This window comes from Polyodon spathula, chromosome 13 (genome assembly GCF_017654505.1).
Source record: "Polyodon spathula isolate WHYD16114869_AA chromosome 13, ASM1765450v1, whole genome shotgun sequence".
Classification (NCBI taxonomy): Eukaryota; Metazoa; Chordata; class Actinopteri; order Acipenseriformes; family Polyodontidae; genus Polyodon; species Polyodon spathula.
The window spans coordinates 30,956,339-30,974,424 of NC_054546.1; the positions used below are offsets into that span (position 1 = coordinate 30,956,339).

Below are 18,086 nucleotides of genomic sequence, written 5' to 3' on the forward strand. Positions count from 1 at the left end.
CTACAAATGTTATCCCATTAGTTAAACAGATTATCTCATTCATAAGAGAACTATTCCACCATCATCCTTTAACAAAGCTCAGTTTTCACCCCCCCCCCCCCCCCCCCCCAATCACATGAAGCACTTCACTGACAGAGGAAACAGTTCCCAACAATGAAACCTGTTTTATTGATCTGTCTACTCAATCTCACTCTTGCTGACTGAAGTACGTGCCTCTATTTAATCATTCAGGACAGATTTGCAGGCTATGCCAGTTTGCTTTTCTCCCACCATCTGTTTAGTAACTTAACCACTTGACCATCCATTTTTTGTATAAGGTGGTGTTGTATTGAAGGTTATGGCTAGTTATTTAATATCACATCATGAAAATGTGTGTAAAAGCAGATCTTTAAGTATCTACCTGTGGCTGCCATGTTTTCCTTATCCAGTCCACAACTTAATCTGTAAGCAGACATGTAACCAAGGCAAAAATTGCTTGGCTTTTAGATATTCTGGGACATAATTGCAACGCATGTTTGATATGCTGACATCTGGACACTGCAATTTTTGCCCATTCTTCTTTGCAAAATTGCTCAAGCTCCGTCAAGTTGGATGGGGACCTTTGGTGAACAGCAATTTTCAACTCTTTCCACATATTCTCAATTGGATTGAGGTCCGGGCTTTGACTGGGCCAGGGCACCCCTGAGGGTCCGGCTTTGCTCTTGGCCACTTAAGACCTGACCTTTTTTGTTTTATAAGAGTCCTAAAACTCCAGTGTGAACTTTCTCTCTAACTTTGGTCCCAAGTGCTGGGGTGGTCACAGAAACCAGGCCCTCAACCCCTTCAGATGAAATCTGTTCTCTGCCCTGAGGGACTTCAGAACGCTGGTAAGCTCCAAACTTGAGATCCTTCTACCTTCACAATCTTTCCAGGCCCTGATGCAGAGAAGCATCCCCATAGCTTGATGCTGCCACCACCATGCTTCACAGTAGGGATGGTGTTCTCAGGATGATGTGCGGTATTAGGCTTGCGCCAAACATAGCGCTTAGTGTTGAGGCCAAAAAACTCAATTTTGAAGCCTTGGAAATGTTCTTATATCCTACCCCTGATTGGTGCTTTTGAAGAACCTTATTCCGGATTTGCTTTGAATGTTCCTTCGTCTTCATGATGCAGTTTTTGTTAGGAAATGTACTAACCAACTGTGGGATCTCCCACAGACAGGTGTATTTAACCTGAAATCATGTGAAACACCTTAATTGCACACAGGTGGACTCCATTCAACTAATTATGTGACTTCTAAAGACAACTGGTTGCACCAGAGCTTATTTAGGTGTGTCATAGCAAAGGGGGTGAATACTTATCAATCAATTATTTTCTGTTCTATATTTGTAACTAATTTAGAACAATTTGTAGATTTTATTTTTCACTTTGACATTATGAACTTTTTTTGGTGTTGATCAGTGGCAAAAACTCCTAATTCAATTCATTTGGATTCCATGTTGTAACACAATAAAATGTGGAAAAGTCCAAGGGGGGTGAATACTTTTGAGAGCCACTGTATATACTTTGGTATAAATTTGAATTTCAGCCCAGTAGGAGGATGCTGATTTATACAACTCCTTGGAGAGGAATACATGTCACGGGATTGCTGAGCTCAAGGAACAGAGTGTGAAGGGAGGGACGTAACGGGTTCGTTCACCCTCCAGACAGACTTTTCAAAGTCCTCCTTGCCTGCCATAAAAAATAAGACCAGGCTAAGCTAAGACAGGACAGCACAGCTGTCAAAAGCTGGCTTTGTAAAGCTGCCAAACAATATGAGGTGTTCCAATAATAAAAAATTAAAAACACACACACCCTGTGAGAGAGAAGGTATCTGGACTGGCTGTCAGGCGCATGCATGAGCTTGTAGGGGGTTCGAACACCACGCGTATTCCCACGGTGTCAGGCAATGTCTTGTTCACAAGAGTCAGCTGTGAAGAAATCGGCCGATGCTCTGTCGTTGGCTAGGGACTATACAGGGTGAATGGCTAAATAAAAAGGCACTGTTTGTATCCTCTCTGGCTCATACAGGAAGTATGGTGAAGCATGACTTCACGGCGGAATCCTGATACTATGAAGTGAAACTGGAAACTCTGAAGCAGCGAGTCGAGGAGACAGTACGGCAGCTCCAGAGTGAGAAACACAGACCCGGTGGTGCAAGCAAGCCAGGTACCAGCTATTTACATTGTCACTATCTTAGATAGTTAGCGTAGCAGAACTGAGCTGTCCCACAGTGTATAAGAGAGGATATAGAGCAGTGCCTGATTCTCAGGGATTCCACCGCTAGAGGAAGCAATGCGCCGCGGTTAAAAACCTGTACACTTTATTTGTAGTTTTTTCTTAAAATGTTTTGTTTTCCTTTTTCCTTTCGTCCTTCTACTTATTCGTTTTTTGTTGACACACCTGTATGTTATGAAGACAGGGCACGATACCATTGCTGGTAGAGTGCCCCCGAACTGTCACAGATACACCTGCCAACTGAGCGTGGACTAACAAATCTAGGCGCCTTTGCCGGCATTTCATATTTGAGCTTTGTGTTTGCATTGTGTTTTCCCACACCCTTCCACACACCCGTTTTGGGTGTGGGTTTCTCCCTGGCTATCTTGCCAAGAAGTAACTGGTAAGTGTTATAAACATTTAAAAAAAGGAATTCACTAATTATTACGCCTGATTAGAGAGATGTCTAGGTTCCCATTTCATTCAAGTATAAAAGGCATTCCGTTAAATGACAACAAACAAAATACTTTCTGCAGTGTAGATCTAAGATCAGTAATCTATATGTCATTTATTTATTTACTAGAATTAGAAAATATTTTCTCAGGATTAGCGTACTGAGATGAAAGTACATCATTTGCAGGGACAACCTGAGTGTCATATTAAAAAAGTGACATTGTCATGAGATTTTCTCCATTAACTTGCATTACAGTTCTCAGAGGGCTACATTAACAGAAGTGACATTACACAAGATCAGCCACTGTAAGCAACAAATCAGGGTTTAAACCTGCAGCATGCAGACAAACGCTGTCACAGCACTAGAGATCAGCCAGTGTAGCAGAAGCAGTGTCTCCAGTTTTTGCTTTGGACTGTACTTATCAGCAGAGTGTAAGAAGGAAGGGGAGTGCATTCCTTGTCACTGTTACTGACCGCAGTTGTTGTCCTTTTGATACAGACCCAGGGCTTTGTCTTTCAGTGCAGTTGCTTACTGGGATGAGCAGGGGCGAGTTCCCTCAAGTACACAAATGACTTGCCTCTGACACACATATCCTGTGTGTCAGACAATTACACTGAGACGTGCTGAAGAGCCTACCTCGTGTACCACCGCCCCCAGTGCGAAGTGCAGTCTCTGGCACAGCTCCCCAAGGTTAGACAGGCTGCTGGCTCTCATAGTGCTGTCGCTGTCTCTGGTTCCTCTCAGGAAAGCGTGGATGAGGGGTGTCCCAAATCGAGGGGCCAGGTCCCCTGAAAGAAAAAGATAGTTCTGTTAGTCTAGTCCTGGCTCTCGCCTGAGTAATTGGATGCATACTGTAACTACAACATCCTAATAGATATCCACCAGAGTCAACAGAAGTGGAGCATAGTGATAAAAAAGTTGACACAAAGTGAGTACAGACAAATAAAAATACAGTAACATTTCTGCAAAATTCTACAACACAAGCAAAACTTTAATTTTGCCAGTTAATGTTGTGGCCTCCAGGAATCAGATGCAAGGCCCCCAGAATGGTATAGTTTAATTATACTATACATTTACCATAAGCTACCATGGATTTTTTAAAAATATGATTTCCCTTAAGTCTCTGGGTTTTACAACTTACTAATGCTTTATTACACTGCTATGACTTTGGTAAACATTTACAAAGACTTGGTTAGTTAGGACTGCTTTGTTCAGATAATTATTGTCAACCCAAACATCGCCTGGCTCCAATTACAGGTTTCAAAGTATAATACCTTTACCTAAAGACTGTAGGTCATTAATCTGAATCTTTATCAAATGAATAATAACCCTTCTTCACTTCTGTTATCATTGCTTGGCTATTTTTTATTTCATTTTTTGACACCACTGAAATGATATGCAGCTTAGGAAGTGTCAATCCTGGTGTGACAACTGTATCTATTAGTGGTAGGATGAACATGGGTTTTCATCTTTTAATATTCTTCCAACTTTAGAAAGATATTCTTAATTTAACTTACAATATATCATAATATATATATATATATATATTATATATATATATATATATATATATATATATATATATATATATATATATATTGTAAACGATCCTCGCACTCACGGAGTTCGTTGCCCCTTTAAATAGACCCAGGACACAAAAATTGATTTTTTACGGCGCTGAAGCGCACTTTTTAATAAACACAGAAATGAAAACAAAACAAAACAAACACCTAGCTCCCTCTTGGAGCTCTGACTAAACATAGACTGGTTCCTCACTAAACCACAGGACGGCTAAGCCGTTTACCTGTCACACAAAAACTCAAACTCGCGTTCCACACAATACCTTCCTTTGATACGACTGCTCTCACATACACACAGTCGGGCTCTTTCCTCAGCAGCAGCCTCGAACAGACTGGCTGCCTCTCTTAAATACCCTGCACCTGGCTCTAATTTACAATTACCACCAGGTGCAGGGGATTACTAAACAATAAAACAATTACACAATTAAACCCCATAACACCCAAATGTGCATTCTCACAAGGTTTTTAGCAGGGAAGGATTTTAACCCCCTCCCTGGTACCTTACGATATATATATATATATATATATTAGCTGGAAAACTATTATGCATGCGCTTCTTTGGCATTTTCAATACATTCATTTTAAAATTCTGTTCCATAGACAAATACGATATCCTAGAATCATAGAATAAAACAAAGTCACACACTTTGGAGTGATAGTTCTGAATATCCATACATTTCATACATTTAATGCAAATATACATTTCTCAATCTACTTAATGACAGCGTAATTTCCTGTTTGGAAATTACAACTGGCTATTTGCATAGGGGAAAGGATCAGTTAAGCATTGGAGTCTGGAAAACATGTTAGTCACAAAACAAACTCTCATTACAAATCATTCACTGTTAAAGTACAAGACAGGCAAGATATACAGTGCTGCCCTGTTTTAACACAGCCTGCTATAGTGTGAAATCGGTTATAAAACGGTAAGGTTGTGGCTCCCATTTCCCCCACAATGCAATATGACTTGCAAACGTTGGGTGAACATTCCAGGTATACAGTATGAAGCACGGCAAACAGCAAAAAATGAAAATCTTTCTGTTAAAATGAAACTCGATGCGGTGGTCAGAGTAACAAAAGGTGAAACTCAAGCAGCAATCTACATTGCGTGGATGGCAAAAAGATGAAGAAAAACTAAGAGGTTTTCTTGATAAGACTGACTCCAAAGAGGGCTGTTTTCTGAAAAAAATGCGCTGCTCTAAAGAGTAAGACAAGCTGCTGTGTGAATGTGCTGCTGTGAGAATGCAAGACTGTTTGCTGTTTTCTGGTGTGGCCCAGGCGAGCAGGGGCCAGGAATAATCCTGCAAGTACCTGCAAATTGTATGTGTGTCTCCTTCCTTCATTTTCCACCACACACTACAACACTAATTTGGCTTGTGGGTACTGTAAATCTTTCGGGAACAAAAATTCTAATAATCGTTATAATGCAGTCTCCTAATTATGGAACCGGACAATCGCATTACAAGAGGGTAACACTGTGTAAGACAGGCACTTGAGAGGGCAAGTGAGAAAACTTACCTATGAATCCTCGTCTGATGACAGACCATCGCTATACCCGACAGCTTCTCCCAGATCATCAGGTAACTGGTCACTATCTGATTTCTGTTGATAATTAAGTGCTATATGTCTAAGATGTACGTGTGCAACTTTTGAATATTGGAAGGAATCAATAAATGGAAACTTACTAAACACATCAATTGGCATTGTGCGCACTCATTTACAGACATCAAATTGGTTTCCTTACATTAACGTAGGTAAGATCAGACATCACAACTGTCTTCATAGAAATAAAAGGCCATCTAGTGATGTGCTATTTTGGATGAGGTTTCCTTTAGTTTGTCCAGCAATACATAGTGAGTGCTAGATGGTGTTGGTACTTACTAATAAAACACACTTCAGTTCATCTAGCCTACACTGCACATGTCTATGGCTGAAGAACAGTTCCTGAACTACCGCTATTGGTCAAAGTACCTTAACAAACACACATTTAACTGATTGAATGCAAGGGGACATTACTTTTTATACATATATCTGTGCAGTACAGTACACAGTGCACACCTCCCTGTAGCACAGGGCTGCTATTTTAAGATATTGAGGTAAGCAAGCAAATTGAAATGTGAATGCTAAAGCAAAGCCGGTATTGATCTCTTCGTCAGCCTCCATTGCTCCTGCATAGAGAGCAGTATCTGCAAATTAGTTTGTGTAAAGCCTATATCTACTGGCTCTAAAGTTTTGACAACGTTCAATTGATTTCAAGTGTTTGGATAATGCAAAGGCTTAGTTTCTCTGCAATTGAAAACATCACATAAAAATATACCTTATAAACATGTCACTTACAGTACTTTATACATAGGAGGTTTCACTACTATATCAGTACTAAGAACTATCACCCCTTAATGAAAGATGTACATTACAGTATGCATTATATATATGCTATTTTTACCCATTATATTGCCACCCGGCTGTCCGCCATCCGCCAACTTCCCAAGCCAAGCAAATATAAGCATTGTGTTTCCCTCATTGTAGCGCCGGCAAAATAATCATGGCCAAGTAAAATAAAGTTATGCAGTTAACCTTTGAGTCACTTTCCTAATTCACTGTTAAGTGAACATTCATACCAATGTCATCCACTCTCGCTCCCAAAGCAAAACAGAAAGCACAACATGACGAGTGGACCCTACATTTAACACCAGAGCAAAAGAAAAAAAGCATCTGAAAATAAGAAAGCAAGACATCGCAAATGTTTTCTCGCCTGAGTGAGGTATATAGTATTAATTGAAGGACAATTAGAGACATTCTAATAGATAAAAACAAATAGCTTACCTTGAAGGAAAGGGTCGATTTGTTTAACCTGAAAAAGGCTTGACGCAGTCTAAAATAAGTGACTTTTATAAACCACAGTAAAAAAGTTAAAATTAAGAAGGGTTAATGAATACGCTTGTAAATGATAACTGTGCGTTAATTCTCAACTCTTGTTGCAGCTAAGTGACAAGAATATAAAGGTATCTGTTTCTCAATAGCACTGGCTAAGAAGTTTGACTCTCTGAGACAGCTGATCCAATCAGACAGCAGGTATCACTTTGGCTTCCTTATCTAGTATGTGTCATATTTTAAAGAAGGGTTCAGAGTTCACCAATGCAGTTATTCAAAAAACCTGTGATTATATGAAGTCCAGGTCTGCTTTGTGAAGCTCAATCATTTCAACAACTGGTGAGGTTCTTGCATTAAAAAAGCATATTTATAATTAATGGGTTACTTTTTTCTTTTTTAACAAAGAATTAGGCTTAACCCAGAGGCTTATTAAATAACATTTTGTCTATTCTAGAAAACAGCCACAGTCAGCAGTTTTAAAAGTATTTAATAAGCCTTGCTGGTCCACATATAAGGTGATGCATTTTAATAGGTGCACGACTATATATATAGAAATTTAATATATATATAATATATATATATATATATATATATATATATATATATATATATATATATATATATATATAAAACATACACTAGCTTTCAAGATCACTAAGGTCTTTTTATCAAATGAGAATTGGAGATTGAAGATTGCTCTTTCCTGATACACATCATTTATGATTCAGATCAGTAACCCAGCAAGCCAGTCAAAGGTTTGACCACCCTAGGCCTAAGATCAGGAACAGGCTAGAGTACAGACACACTGTGCTCGCCAATATTGAAAGAGCTGACCTTACCCAGTGCCCTGGTTGTTCTCATCAGCGCCTCTCCTGTTTTAAGCCTGGTCTCAAGGGAACGGGGTTTCTTCGTCTCTTTAGGACTTTCCTCAAACTCCTTCAGCAGCCGCAGCAAGATCTGCTCAGGAAACACATCCGCGAGCACAGCGAGACCTGGAACCAAAGCACAGCACAACCCTCACTCTCCAGGAAGAGAATTCAAACTCTCCAACAACTATCTGCAATAAAGTCTTGATACGAGTTAGTACGTTGTGTGTTGGGGGTCTCATTGTAAGAGATGATGTCATCTTGTGCAGATGGCAGCTCAAACTGTGCAGAATCATCTGTGTTATACAGTCAGCACATATCTGACCGTATAGAATTGTGACGCATATCTGATTATTTCATTTTGGATTGTTCCAACCTTTGTCCATTTTTTCAGGGCACACAAAAAAGGTAAAATGTCAAAAATATATAGCTGAAAGGTCTGCTTTTTAAAATAAGTAGGCTTCCATTTAGATGTACTGTAGTTGTTTTTGTTGGTACAGTACTATGTTTTCAACAGAGGTAGTATTTTAATTCAGAACGATACGACTCGAAAAATATCACTTGCCAAAAGAGAAGACACATGGACTGTAATACAGTACATACTTTTAAATCAGGTACGTATTGTTCCCCAGCAAAATTAAAATGTTATCAGTGCACAGAACTGTGTAAAACATAAAAGGCAATGCAATTTAGCAAAAGATTAAAAAAAAACAAAAATTATTAAACAGAATTAAACCAGTATAAAAAGTCAGTATTCCAAATTGCAGAATATAGTGCTCAATAAGGCCCTAATGTCACAATTCACTTGAAAATAAAACTGCACAAAAGCAACCAAAGAGCACAGATTTAAAAAAAATGCATCACAGTATCTAATACTGTTTAACGAGTAACTGTTTTACATCATGGTAGCTTGTCTCGTTCGCTTTGTTTTTGCTGTATTTTAGTCATGCGAAATTGGAGGAAGCGCTGTGTAACTGCACAGTAAAGACAGACTGATTTGACAAGCAAGAAAAAAAAACCCCAAGGGCTGTGACAGATAAGCAAATCCATTGCAACATTGAAGAGATGGGCTCTTCATCAGAAAACTGGTGACAGAGTCGGAAATCGCGTGTGATGGGTAAGTGCATTAATTTGTTACACACACATGTATACTATGTATATTATATATATATATACATATATATATATATATATATATATATATATATATATATATATATTGATATATTATATATATATTATATATACACATATATAACACATACCTAATATACTCAATATGCATGATATATATATATATATATATATATATATAAATGGGAATTGATTTGTTTCTTAATACAAGGAGGGTAAATCGCGACTGACGTGTATCTGAGTGTCGTATATTTGAGTGCTGACTGTAATAAGAGACACTCACTCCTCCTTATAAAATAATAGTTTAATAGTTATGCATTTACCATGGTTTGCCATGCTTTAAATAGTTTAACAAGTAATTTAAAAGACAAGTGGAACCTGTCCAAATCTTGTATTCAGTGGTCATTAAAAGTGGCACATGGATCAACAATTCAACCTATCCCTTGGATCGCTAGTCATATGACTAGAAAAAAAACATAAAACTTACCTTCATGGTCACATGATTAAAGTACGAACTAGACATTAGAAGTCCAGGTTTAAGTGTAGGTGTAATCTGGTAAAACCCATTTTATTGCCATGTAGAACAATTTTGCCGTTTTGAAATAAGTAAATGTATATAAGAACAACCTTCAAATGCTTGTTAAAGATCACTATGAAATACTGTTCTTAATATTACATTGTACAATGAAAACTACACCCTAAAATACTATCATCTGTGGACATTTCCACTCACTGCAACGTTAGGTGCATGCGTGAGAACTATTCAAAACATACAACCTTTTTCTTGTCATTATACAAGCTGTGTACTTTTTTTTTTCTTTAGGAGTACAAGTGCAACACAAATTCTTCTGAGAGAAACGAGATTCATAACATGACAATAAAGAGGGCTAACAACCACCAATTTATTTGGAATAATAATACATTGTGTTTGAAGAGAAGCAGTAGACAGAATGCAAGTATAGAACAGTTTCATTGTTCTCCTTGTAAACTGTCTCTGTCCAGAATGCATTTAAGTACCAGTTTTCATAATATAAACAAAGTGCAGAGACAGCAGAGTAGGCTGGAAGGTAAGCACACCAGAGACAGAGGTTTTAAAACCTGTAACTATTTCAATTATCAAGCACGCCTGATAATTGCATACATTTTCCACACCAATCAATCACTATACAAGTGTGAAATGCCCGGTTTTAAAAGAAACCAATCTTTTAGCAAACACGTGTTTTCATTTTCAGTATCAGGTACTGCACAAGGTTAAAGGAATCTGTTACACTTGCGCTGCATAGGTCATTTCATCTCAGCAGTCTGTTCCGGTTGCAAGCAGGTTACTGGATGAAAGCATGTCTGTCAATAGGGGAAGCTGCTGGTTGGTCAATGACAGGAAATAAGCCATTGAAGGGGCAGGGACAATGTATCCCTCCTGGCGAAGTGGCCGATGACTAAGTGAATGCATAGCTTGCAAACAGTTTTGTACAGCTACCATTTTTTTAAGATGACAAAACATGTACTCTATAAAATGTGGTTCTTTCATTCAAAACTGCACATCTGAGATCTATGTACAGAATTAAAGTGCACGACAGGTAGGAATTATGGAATTATTTTGTTAGACAGGATTGCACAGCGCTGCAGAACTGTGTTGAATTCTGCATACGCCACATTCAGAGGATAAAAGCAGACACAATACAGGGCTCCTCTGAGAAAAGTGGCAATGCCAGGAACCCCAACAGAAAAAAGGGCTTATATAGTTTGTTTTGCATAAGGCATGTACCTCGGCATAGGTTTTCATCAACAGCATTACTGGAACTAAAAACAAGCTCTAAAGTCTGAAAGCTGACTCATTTAAACAGGACAAAGACTTTTAACTGCTTGATTTTTCTATTTTATTTATTTATTTATTTTTTAACGAATGTAAAACATTTAATTTACAGAATAAGGATTCCTATGTGGGCTAATCAATTTGTGTTTGGTTTTGTCAATTCTGCAAGACATTTCCCTGCTGGTGAGGCAAGTTATTGCAATGTAAGCTCTTTAAGGGGAGGTTAAACATTTACATTACATTGTCAAGAATGTACAAACCATATTCTCTTTTCCACACAAAGGAGTACAAATCAATATTCTTTACAACTGAAAGTGTAAATAAGTTAAATTCTGGAAGAGAACCCTTTACTGTTACAGAAAAATTGCATAAAATAAACAATAACCTAGGGATTTTACAAAATTACAATATATCGTATCCTGGGTACAGGATCCCATGGATAAAACACTACAGAACAATTCAATGTAAAGTAATTCCAGAGGGTTTTTTTTTTTCATTACAACAGCAGACGAGGACTGTGGCAACTCTGGTAGCGGCAGTTCCAGCTCCTCCGACGGCAACGGCTGCAGCCCCTCCGCCACCGGTGGTGGGGGCTGTGGCCATTCTAGAGGCCTCTGAGGCAGGGCTGGTACCTGCCATAACAATCGGGTGCACCTCTGCTTGGCTCCTCTCAGCATCACTGTAGAGGCTGCTGTGGAGCGTCAGCCTTCTCCCCTTCTGGCTCCCTGGTCCATGGCTCCTCCCCTCTGGACTCTGGCAGTGGTGGCTCCTCCCTCTCTGGCTCTCGGGACGGCGGCTCCTCCCTCTCTGGCTCTCGGGACGGCGGCTCCTCCCATGAGGGCAACCTCTGGGAAGGACGCCGGGTGATCTTGACACCACAGCGTGTTGATAAATACGGGGAGGTCGTGGAAGAGGTCCGCCTCAGGATGCATCAGCCAGTTTCATATCTCCTGGGACAGTGGTGAAGGTGGTGATGCTGGAGGTAGTGGGATGGCCGCTGATGTCCGGGGTGAAAACTGCTCCTCTTCCAGGGCCTGATTGTAGGGGCATCCTACCCAGTTGTGGCTGTCCTCCTCACAACGGCCACACCAGTCTGCCGATGGCACTTCTGGGCAGGACCTCCAGTGGTGGTCCTCCTTCCCGCACCAGGAACACCAGGGGAAGAGCCTCCAGCGGTGGCTGTTGCAGCAGCTTACATTTCTTTGGCTGCTGCATCTCTGTCTGCCTTTACCGCTGCCTGCTTTTCTTTTCCATTTATTATTTTTTTTTTAATTAAAAAATTGTCCCAAAAGTTAAAAAAAACAAAACAACCCTGCAGTACTGCGCTGAGCCTTCTGGAGGCGCTATATCCCACCACTGCCACCAAGTGTGACAGGTTGGCAAGTGGATACAGGCCCAGAGACAGACTGCAGTTCAAAAAAATAAACTTTTATTAATAAACACAAAATAAAAGGGCACAAGGGCCAAAACAAAGGTATTTATACACAAATAGCAAAACAAGACATAATAAAGGTTTCCAGGCTGGGTGATGCCTTCACTGGACCAGCAGATTCACAAATGGGAAGCTGAGGCCTCCTTTTATATCAGATGGCTGGGTGCTGATTGATCGTTAACTACTCCAATCAACCCCAGCCACCTGAACACAATAAACCCAGGCAGGTAGGGGAATTTAACCCCATCTCTGCCAATCTAGAAAGGGCAGAGCTCTGCTCTGTCACACTCCTCTTTTAGAACTCTGTAGTCAGGAGTCAGAGCTAAGAGACCATTTCTGTTCTGCCTGTTCTAACAAGGACACAAGTGTTAATGTAATGGCATTATGAGGGGAAAGGAAGCCATGACCATACCCACTGACAACCCATCCTGCAGTATACATAGCCTCATTATAATGAGAAAGCACTGTAAATAGCCCATCTAAGCTACTTATGGTTTTTAACTGTAAATAATAATTATGCTGTATTAAAAATTAACTCGCACTATCCTGTTGTACACTATTTTATCCAAAACGCCAGGAATCTCTTTATAGAATTCCAGAATAGTGCACACCTTGTACAGTATATAACACATGCACAAATAAATCATGCATTTGTGTATACGCAAAACAAAACAGTTAACAGTATTACAGTAAACAAACATGCCAAAAGAATCTTGAAAAGGGCCTTAGTTGAAACTTTTGTTTATAGTTTTGTCTCAGAATTCATGGTTGAGGGTTGTTTGAAATGATGGATAAACATAGAGCAATTATGTACCATTAATGTCTCAAACATAATTATTTTTTCGTGACGGTACAGAACCCCGTGATTGCAATACCACACAAACATCATAATACCATTTATTATTTAATTCATTTGGAATCCTGAACAGCAACGAGAAAAAGATAATTGCGACTGACCTAATCTACCGCAGCAAGCAAAGAATAAAGCACACATTGAGAGTTGTGTTGTACAACTGGGAACTCTGAGACAGTTAAAATTTGCTTCTCTTCCATTGTAATTGCTGTCCGTCTTCCTCGCAAAGAAGCCTCCTACTTTCCCCTGATGGTGGTATACTTCACGGCACGGCGAAAGTGGAAAATATTTTATCTTCCGCGCGTCGCTCTGAGTGCCGCTTCGCGCCCTCGTCAGTATGACCGCCTTCATTGAAAACAATGGCACCATCGCACCTTGTTTGTTGAACACCCTTTTAGGCAACACTTGCTGATACAGTGAGCTCTGGAACTTGATAGCATGGTTAAATGTTTAAAGGATCATTCTTCTGTTTCCCTTTTTATTGACCTCATGCATGTTTGAACTAAGGCAGCAGGTGAAGAACTCAGGGTTCCTTGAGAAAATCAGCATCCAATCCAAAGCTGTTTAAGACATGACTAGCACAGGATACAGCGTGTAACTATGAGCTTATAATAAAAGCTAACAAAACAGCCTATCTGGATCTGTGTGCTGGCTGGTATTTAAATAATCATGAGGGAAGGGGTAGCAAGGACTCCCAGGGTGGGAACAGAGATTCACTTACTATTCATCAGAGAAAAAACCTGTAATAGCCATGAAAAAGACTATTCCACTTGTGGCAAAGTATATAGCATATGTGCACCGTTATTATTTACTGTATTATGATTTATTGTTTGGCAGCATAGATGGGATTAAAAGCCCCATCATAAAATCCTTGTGAAGAAGGTGACCATCTCCCAAGTTAATTCATTGATTAATTGTTACTAAATCGGGAGATGGGCACCTGTATAAAAAGCCTGCAGTTTTTTAATTTGTTTAAAATAAATGGCACCGTAGCGCCTTTGCCCTGCAGCACTTGTCTGTGTTTGTTCCTGCATCTGGCCTGGCGTCACCACTCAGCCATTCCTGTGACACCACACCAGTAACTTGCATATGACCCCTAGATTGCTACACCTGACTAACATGATCAGACATCACTGCTGGATTTATTTGTATATTAGCAGGATGCTTTCAAGAGGAACCAACAAGTTAAAACACATATTTTCTTAATTCTAGGGAACTTTGTAGAACACTCTTATCTTTACCCGTAAGTTACATGCAAATATGGCATGACCCCAGCATTAAAACAGTTCTTTGTCAAAGGATTTGAACATATTTGAACAATAAAAAATAAAAAATAAAAACTTTCTAAAATATTTCTATTACTAGATGCAGAAGTCTCTGTATGTGGCAGGCTGGCTAGTGGATAGAGGCCCAGAGACAGACTGCAGTTAAAAAAAAAAAATACTAATTTTATTATAAATAAACACAAAAATAAAGGTGCACAAGGGTAAAATAACAGATATTCAAACACAAATAAAGCAAAAACAAAACTCACAAAAATAAAGGTTTCCAGGCTGGGCAATGCCTTCACTGGATTTAGCAAAATTGAAAAAACCCACACAAACAACAAACAACCTGCTTCCTCAACTCCCTCCTCCTAAATGAGAAGTAGAGGCCTCCTTTTATGTCAGGTGGCTGGGCGTTGATTGATCATTAATTAAGTTAATCATTTAATCAACTAATCAACCCCAGCCACCTGAACATAATAAACCCAGGCAGGTAGGGGAAATTAACCCCATCCCTGCCAATTTCTAAACGGCAGAGCTTTGCTCTGCCACACTGTAGTTTTGCCCATATTTTATAAAATGTAAGTTATGGATGACAACACAAAAGATATCTCTCATTTCCAATGACACAGAACAGATTGGTCAACTTCATCTAGACAATCTCACATTCCCTGCCTCTTCAGCATTTCTTACCTTGAATGGCAGACAGATACACAAACGAGTCGCTGTGCTCTAGATTCTCCAGAAATAGCTGAAATATAAAATTAGTAATTTGTGTCATTTTCAAAATTAAAAGGTACAATAAAATAAAATAGGAGAATAAATCCCTTTCCTCTATTGATATTTGAATATTCCCCAAGCAGTATCCCTAAGGATAATCCAGTGGGTTCTGTGTATGACGAGACAGGGTTGATTATAAAGAATATTAAATGGGAAATAAGCCCAGCAACCCAGTAATTAATGAATTCCAGTGATACCTAAGCCACCCTTCCTCTTCAAATCCAACCATTTTCTATTAATATTTTATTAATAGTCCATATTTTATTAATTACTGTATCTGATGCACTGTGATTCTATACATGAAATTAAAACAGAAAGAGAATAACTCAAACAACAGAACGATCTCAGCTACTGGAAATCTGGAGGGCATTTGGCAGATACAACAGAGAAGCGTATTTAAGATTAGGCCATGTCAGAATAAAATCCTATAGTCTGGTACCAATGCTCTCTGTTAACAATACCATCATAGCATCTGCACTGTGCAGGTGATAGCAGCAAAATTTATATACAGTACTGCTGTTTAACAGCAGGAACCAAATTTCAGTTCAGCCTAGTGATCCTGACCTGGAGGTCAAAGGTTTCCCACAATCCTTGTATATGACCTAATTTACCTACAGTGGCTTGCGGAAGTATTGACCCCCCCTTGGCATTTTTCCTATTTTGTTGCCTTACAACCTGGAATTAAAATTGACTTTTATTTGGATTTCATGTAATGGACATACACAAAATAGTCCAAATTGGTGAAGTGAAATGAAAAAAATAACTTGTTTAAAAAAATTCTAAAAAGTAAATAACGGAAAAGTGGTGCGTGCATATGTATTCACCCCCTTTGCTGTTAAGCCTCTAAATAAGATCTGGTGCAACCAATTACCTTCAGAAGTCACATAATTAGTTAAATAAAGTCCACCTGTGTGCAATCGAAGTGTCACATAATCTGTCACATGATCTCAGTATATATACACCTGTTCTGAAAGGCCCCAGAGTCTGCAACACCACTAAGCAAGGGGCACCACCAAGCAAGCGGCACCATGAAGACCAAGGAGCTCTCCAAACAGGTCAGGGACAAAGTTGTGGAGAAGTACAGATCAGGGTTGGGTTATAAAAAAATATCCGAAACTTTGAACATCCCACGGAGCACCATTAAAGCCATTATTAAAAAATGAAAAGAATATGGCACCACAACAAAATAAGAAAAATGCCAAGGGGGGGGTCAGTACTTTCGCAAGCCACTGTATGTAGCCTGGTTGATCTCCATGACCTACCTAGATTGCGAGGTAGAGTGTGTGGACAAATGAAAAGCATACATTTAGTAAACTGTGACGTGCTTTGTGAGGCTACAGATCATATCAAATGAATATATATCTTTTACATTCAACAGGTCCCCCATTATTGGGGGGAGAGAACAGTGGTAAGTGTGCAAGAGAAGGTGGACTACTAAGTAGGAAGAAAGTTGTGATTAATGATAGTTAAAACATGATTTAAGATAACTGACTATTTTGAGCCAATAATCAATAACTGAACGTGTCATTCTCGTCCAACCCTATAGTTGAATGGTGCTCCAAAAACTCTGTTCAATGGAAACTTACTGTTAATAGTTTCTCCTGGTTGTGAAGCGCCTCAACATTTCTATTCTGAACCATACGAGTTAATGTTCTTAAGGCAGCTGCTCTTGTAGGAACTTCAGGGTCTACCGCTTCAAGAAGACATTCAGACAGAAGTTTCCTGGCCTCTGCAGGATCAGCATGTGCACCTCCTTTGCTGCTGCTTTGAGCCATGGGATCTAAAACTGGGCCTGTGTTTTTACAGTGTGCAGTGTCCATCTGACTCGTCACACCAGTGCCTGGATTACTCTTTGGCTTTGGTGTCTCGTCACTGACTCTTCTCTTTGTTTTCTCATTGGTTTTGGATGCAGTGTTTTCAGAAGGTCTTCCTGGTATCAGTTCCTCTTTCCCAGCTGTGTTGCAAGCCGCCTTGGTCACAGTTTCAGCGGTGAACGCTCCATGAGTGGCAATAGAGATCTGTAAATCCGAGGCCAGTTCTTGGATAACTTGTTCAGGGTGTCGTTGGGATATTTGGTCTAAAAGAGGCAAGAGCTCCTTCATTGCAGCATAATCTTCTGACTGCAGCTAAAAAACAAGACAGGGAAATAACTTACATACCTCAATGTAGAGATTCAAAAAGAAACTTAATAGAGTCAATGACAAACGTTGATAAAGACGTTAAGTCAAAACGTTTGTTGTTGAATTTATTACGTTTCTTTTAGTATTTCTAAATAGCAAATAGATCAGTGTGGCTACTTTTGAAATTCAAGTGGAGTAAAATATGTTGAAACAGCTGCAATTGTATATGGCGCAGTATTTAGTTTAATATATTCATTTCCATTACAAGTCATTCTCAAATTAAGTAATGTATGCTTTTACTTGCGTTTTAGATTTGGTCTGTCTTCTGCTTCAACTCTCCCCACAAAAGTGCACGTGCCTATATTTGTACATAAACACACCCTCGGATATATTCGCATGTGCTTTTATATGTGATAATATAGTAGGTTTTCATTTTGTCTCCCATCCCCTGTACAAATAGTACTACTATAGTTAAAACTATACTAGTACCACTACCAGCTGTAAGACAGAATGGAAACATAATACTTCTACAGTCTTCCTACCTTGGCTGCCCCAGCTAACATGGTAGCCACGAGTCCCATTCCCATGCTGAGTGTCTGTGCCTCCACTGTTCCTTCCACACCCTGATCCAGACTGACACAGGCTCGCTTCAGCATGGCACAGATGAACTCAATCACCTGCCG

General features: G+C 39.4%; 1 protein-coding gene across 1 annotated transcript in view; it reads right to left on the reverse strand.

The window, feature by feature from the left end:
* Window positions 1–18,086, reverse strand: part of tango6 (transport and golgi organization 6 homolog (Drosophila)) — a 54,004-nt gene that overhangs the window by 14,774 nt on the left and 21,144 nt on the right. Inside the window, exons 12-16 of the mRNA XM_041268773.1 lie at window positions 17,946–18,080; window positions 16,870–17,409; window positions 15,197–15,254; window positions 7,980–8,132; window positions 3,326–3,477 (exon numbers count right to left, since the gene is read on the reverse strand). Coding sequence (XP_041124707.1) covers window positions 3,326–3,477; window positions 7,980–8,132; window positions 15,197–15,254; window positions 16,870–17,409; window positions 17,946–18,080 — 1,038 coding nt within the window. The remainder of the gene's footprint in view (window positions 1–3,325; window positions 3,478–7,979; window positions 8,133–15,196; window positions 15,255–16,869; window positions 17,410–17,945; window positions 18,081–18,086) is intronic.